Source organism: Macrobrachium rosenbergii, chromosome 14 (genome assembly GCF_040412425.1).
Source record: "Macrobrachium rosenbergii isolate ZJJX-2024 chromosome 14, ASM4041242v1, whole genome shotgun sequence".
In the NCBI taxonomy this organism is placed as follows: Eukaryota; Metazoa; Arthropoda; class Malacostraca; order Decapoda; family Palaemonidae; genus Macrobrachium; species Macrobrachium rosenbergii.
In genome coordinates this window covers 50487271-50493608 of record NC_089754.1, presented here as the reverse complement: position 1 = coordinate 50493608, position 6338 = coordinate 50487271, and the positions used below count along the sequence as shown (strand labels likewise).

Below are 6338 nucleotides of genomic sequence, written 5' to 3'. Positions count from 1 at the left end.
TGTATATACTGTATATAATATATAATGTATATACATATGCATATGTATATATATATATATATATATATGTATATATATACATATATGCATATATATATATACTGTATATACACATACATATATATGTATATATATAGTGTGTATATACGTTTGTGTATTTAAAAACAAAAATGATTAATCGCAAGAAATGCTTTCAACTTTAAATCATTACAACAAAGAACAGGACCTTCGAGAAAATACAGGAAATCAACTTCAGTTTTCCTTTAACAGAACAGCACCTCACTCTACAAACTGATGCAAGCACACCATTCTCCATAGGTTCTTTCTTTTACAAAATACTATTCTTGCAAAAAATACTTCATTACTTGATGGACTTTGTCTTCCCAGATGGCATCTCTTCTTCTGAAACCCGAGAATGAATATTCAAGCGAGGTAATTAAGCAGGGAAATAATTTCTCCGGTGAATAAACCCTCGTTCCTCGAAGAATACAATTCCTGTTATTTTAACTGGAGCCAAATTTCCGTCTCGCGCGAATCTCCAGCGCAAATGCTAATTTCATTCAGAATGTCAGTGCCCCGTGGCCGAACAACTTCTTTCATATTTTTTTATCGACACTCGTTATTTTAAACTCGGAGGAACAAGGCGGAATAAAAGAAGCTGGAAAAATATTCAACGTTTTTAATGCCGCATGACTTTTCGTTTCCTTTATTTTCTTTGGGCGCAAATTATCATACGGAAATTCTCGCAGTTGGTGCATTGTCATTCAGGTTTATATGTTTGAGATTACTCGTGAGTAAAAAGACTGCGTTCAAGGTCATGGTTAAAGGGCTCTTGTGCCTTTTCTGGGAATACAAGTTTGGGTAGTGTTGTAATGTTGTCATTGTATTCCACTGTCAGTTCATCTATAGAAACTGACAAATCTGGACGAGTCTCATCGACAGAAACTGACAAATCAGGACGAGTTTCATCTACAGAAACTGACAAATCAGGACGAGTCTCATCTACAGAAACTGACAAATCAGGACGAGTTTCATCTACAGAAACTGTCAAATCAGGACGAGTCTCATCTACAGAAACTGACAAATCAGGACGAGTCTCATCTACAGAAACTGTCAAATCAGGAAGCATCTCGTCTAGACAAATCAGGACGAGTCTCATCTACAGAAACTAACAAATCAGGACGAGTCTCATCTACAGAAACTGACAAATCAGGACGAGTCTCGTCTACAGAAACTGTCAAACCTGGACGAGTCTCATCTACAGAAACTGACAAATCAGGACGAGTCTCATCTACAGAAACTGACAAATCAGGACGAGTCTCATCTACAGAAACTGACAAATCAGGACGAGTTTCATCTACAGAAACTGTCAAATCAGGACGAGTCTCATCTACAGAAACTGACAAATCAAAGTCAGGACGAGTCTCATCTACAGAAACTAACAAATCAGGACGAGTCTCATCTACAGAAACTGACAAATCAGGACGAGTCTCATCTACAGAAACTGACAAATCAGGACGAGTCTCGTCTACAGAAACTGTCAAATCAGGAAGCGTCTCATCTACAGAAACTGACAAATCAGGACGAGTCTCATCTACAGAAACTAACAAATCAGGACGAGTCTCATCTACAGAAACTGACAAATCAGGACGAGTCTCGTCTACAGAAACTGTCAAATCTGGACGAGTCTCATCTACAGAAACTGACAAATCAGGACGAGTCTCGTCTACAGAAACTGACAAATCAGGACGAGTTTCATCTACAGAAACTGACAAATCTGGACGAATCGAATATGACTCTTAATTATTCTCTTCCGCCTCATTCGTAAGACCTTCCTAAGTGTTTAGTGTTTCAAATAATTTGCTATATTTCTGTCGTTGTTTAATATCCTATTAATTCTCTCGGTGATTATCAAGAACTAATGATAATAATCATTCCTTTTAATATTAGTTATGGTTATTATTAACTTCATTTATCAATGGCTGGCATACCGGAACTTTGATGCATAATAATCATCTCGGTCCATCAAAATCAGAAGCTCCCAGTTGATAAATCGCTGTTGCAATAAGAACCTGACCCCTGATAGGGATTGTCCCTGGGAAAATATTTGTCCACATTCCGTAAACAAAACGATTTATTGCAGAGCTGGGATTTATAGGGATAATATTAGTTTGATTTTCATTCTGCATGCAACTGGCGTATGGTCTTAATATAAGGGATGCACACATTCATATATGTACACAATACACACACATATATATATGTGTATATTATATATATATTTTTTCCTGTAATGCTTTAAGATTAACGAAAGATTAACGAAAGATATCAACACAAATACACGTATACCATGTAGCATATACTTCTGAAATCTTAGATTTTTATGTTTTTCTTCTTTCTTCCGCGTCCAAACTAAGAATCATTTTCCATTTTTTCTGCTTCTGCGAAATTCTGTTCTGAACAAAGAAGAACCCCTTTTCCTGGTCCAGTACCATCTCGGAAAGGGAACGGTTCTACGCTCGGCTGAAGACCAATGGGAGACGCGTGAACGTCCGGATGGATATTCTGAAGGCAAAAGAACAGTTCAAAGGAAATGCTATAATAAACCCGTTTGCTATTTGTTACGTATGAACGAAACTACAGAGATCTCGTCGATTCTCATTCCCTTGCTCTCAATCTCTTACGCATGGATGTGATCCATTGTCAGTCCATTATCTTCATAACCATTTTTCACGGGTTTAGAGGACCAGGAGGATTTTATCTTTAACTTTAACTTTACGAAAGTCACTTTATCGAAATGTAAAGGCATTTTTTTAAACTCTATTTTGAATACATGGCTCTTATGAGTGCGACAAACGTTTGTACTTAATGTCTCGTCATTGGCATTTTATCTAACTGTATTCCTATAATAATTCCAGTCACAGTGCTTTCAGCTATGAGACTTATGATTATTACCACTTTTTACTTTCGTTACTCCAGGAAAGATTTTGTTTCATTACCTTACTTTCCGTTTTGTTACTGATTATTCTCAGGAATTTGATTTTGGTAATAAAAGGAGACGCGATTAAATACCATCCGGTGCACATTCAAAGGAGATTAATTATATAAACTGTATTCATTCCGTTTGTTCATAATTTATATAGAAAAAGATGGTTGCAAAATCTACTTATTAAGGAGTAGCCTGGAAAGAAACTTTAGTTAAATCCCAGATGATCTGAATACTGATCTGGGTAATCCCGGGATTTAAAGGATTTTTCAATGGGGAAACTGTGTTTGGGATGAAAGGGTGTCGCTGTGTTCAGTGTTAATATCTCTTCGTAATCTAATTTTCCCTAAAGAAATAAAACAATAAAAAGCAAAGCTTTATATGATTAAGGGAAAACTAATTGAATAATGATAATTATACACACACATAAACACATATATATGTGCCTATATATACATAAATAAATAAATATATATATATGATATGTATATGTATATTTATATATATATATATATATATATATATATATATATATATATATATATATATATATATATATATATATATATACATACTATATATATATAAATATATATATACAGTAATCTGATTTTTCCTAAATAACTAAAACAATAAAAAAGTAAAGTTTTAAATAACAAAGAGAAACCGCACAGAATAATTAAGATAAGAGAAGCATACTCGCTCAATGAGACAATAAAATCATGTTACTGAAAACTGATAAAAATGACTGACAAAGTAAGATTACTTAAGACGGAAGGAATGAGTTATAACTAATAATTTGAGAAAAGGTTTATAATGATTTATACCAAAAAAAGAAAACGACATAAGTTTTCCTTCCTTGGGCAGAAGTGCAATTACTTAACTAAATAAAGGAGAGATGGTAAATCTTTGTTATGTTTCCATGTGTCACCATTTACCTCTCTCTGTGTGAAATAATGGCCCATAATATATGGGAAAAGAAAAATGCCGGTGAAATGTTGGGAGGAGGAGGAGGAGGAGGAGGAGGAAGAGGAGGAGGAGGAGGAGGAGGAGGAGGAGGAGGAGGAGGAGGAGAGAGGAGGAGAGAGAGAGAGAGGAGGAGGAGAGAGAGAGGGAGAGGAGAGAGAGAGAGAGAGAGAGAGAGAATAGTTAGGTGCAGTTTGGAAAATGGTTTATTGACAATTTCTCATATAACCTTCAGGATATATATATAGTTTGGAAAATGATTTTGATAATTTCTCTGTATATATATATATATATATATATATATATATATATATATATATATATATATATAAATACATGTATATATTAGATATATATAAATATATATATATATATATATATATATATATATATATATATATATATATATATATATAAACACACATATATATATATATATATATATATATATATATATATATATATATATATATATATATATATATATTCTCATCACAACTGTAAGGGGTCGTTTCTATGAAAAAGTGAATTATCAGTCACAATGGTTTCGAAAAAGGTAAGAACTAAGGATACAATACCTAAGTAAAAACACTGGGCACTTTGAGGTCATAAACAGAGTAGGCCTATATGGACACAAAGACACGGAAACAAGAGTCCAAGATCTTCCTTCTTCACTGTAAGTCAATTTCAAAAGAACTACACACATTAGAACAAAAAGTTATCAAGAAAACTCGATTTTGCAAAAACAGCTACCGGGAAGGTTAAAAGGTACATAATCATTTTGTGGGGGAGCGGGGAGGGGGGATCTGTCTCTGTTCTCGTAAGCCTAATTTATGCAATCGTGAGTCTTGTCAGGGTCATCCAAATTTCACGGTTTCAATGACCACACACAGGTGGTAAAATCATCAGCTTGAGATTTTGTATCGGAGGCCAACCACCTTGTAAACTGTATTGCACGGCTGCAGTTTACTCGTGGAAAGACAAATATGAAACGAGTTTGCAACTAGGAAAATATCAGCCATTGGGGAGCCGATGAACATACATATGCACACACGGACGAATTTTCTCAGTCACATATGAAATGATTGCATCCCATTCTGAACTAGCCAGAATAATATCCTCGTTTGTATTCCATGAATTATTTTTCGCGCGCTCCTTTCCCATCAAGAATGTCCGTAAAATATTAGATTGCGTTTCCTTTTCACATTATAAAAACATGAGTTCTCTGCCTTTTTCCAGTTCTGCTTTCCGTATATCGGAATTCTATCGGGCGGAAGCTTGCTTAGCACGTTAATGGGTTTTGCTTGGGTTTGTTAGATAGGGTTTACGCCTATTTTGAATAATATGATGTTCGTTATTATCATTTCATTCATAGAATATTTTAACCCATGAGGTCGAATTTCTACTGTTGTCTTCTCTAAGAATTTCATAATTTTTTGGTGTGTCATTCGATGCGCAAAACGTGAAATTAGTTTTACTAATGTCGAAAACATGGCATAAAATAAAATATAAAAAAATAACAGAAAATTAGACCTAACACAACAAATACCGTCTATTGCTGAAATGATAAATGGGGTTTGCTCCCAATACTAATTTTGATTTCAGTATATAGGACCAGATATTTATTGCATTAATACTTGCAGTGTCTGTATTGCTTTTGAAACTTGAATACACAATTACGCATTAAATTTACTTAACGAATGTTACATAATTTCATAAGCCACAGAAATCAGAAAACTTGTTTGGTGTTTCTCATGGGAAAATGGCCAATGGAAAAACTGAGAATATGTTCCCGCAGATAGCTTCAGGAATAAGGCAAACAAGTAAAAAATGCGCCGGAGTTTCTTCGGCGCAATCGAGTTTTCTGTACAGCGTATAATCAAGGCCACCGGAAACAGATCTATCTTTCGGTGGTCTCGGTATAATGCTGTATGAAACTTTAACCACGGCCCGGTGGTGGCCTAGCCTATACGTTGCCAGAAGCACGCTTATGGCTAAATTTAACTTTAAATAAAATAAAAATTACTGAGGCTCGAGGGCTGCAATTTGGTATGTTTGATGACTGGAGGGTGGATGATCAACATACTAATTTGCAGCCCTCTAGCCTCAGTACTTTTTAAGATCTGAGGGCGGACAGAAAAAGTGCGGACGGACAGACAAAGCCTTCTCAGTAGTTTTCTTTTACAGAAAACTAAAAGGGCATAAGCCTCATTCAAAAATGTAGCCCTGTCAGGCAGAGAAAATGTTGAGGTTTCCACTCTAAATATCTTACAGCGTGTAGAACTCCAGGGAAAGAGTAATATTTACTGTTTTTCACTAACACACACACATACACATGCACATACACATACACATGCACATACACATCCATACCAGGTAGGCTGAG

At 35.0% G+C, this 6338-nt stretch overlaps 1 protein-coding gene across 1 annotated transcript in view; it reads right to left on the bottom strand.

Moving 5' to 3' along the window:
• Positions 1–784: 784 nt before the first annotated feature.
• The window catches only part of LOC136845549 (vesicle-associated protein-like), a 22591-nt gene continuing 17037 nt past the window's right edge, over positions 785–6338 (bottom strand). Inside the window, exons 3-4 of the mRNA XM_067115730.1 lie at positions 1244–1777; positions 785–1110 (exon numbers count right to left, since the gene is read on the bottom strand). Coding sequence (XP_066971831.1) covers positions 785–1110; positions 1244–1777 — 860 coding nt within the window. The remainder of the gene's footprint in view (positions 1111–1243; positions 1778–6338) is intronic.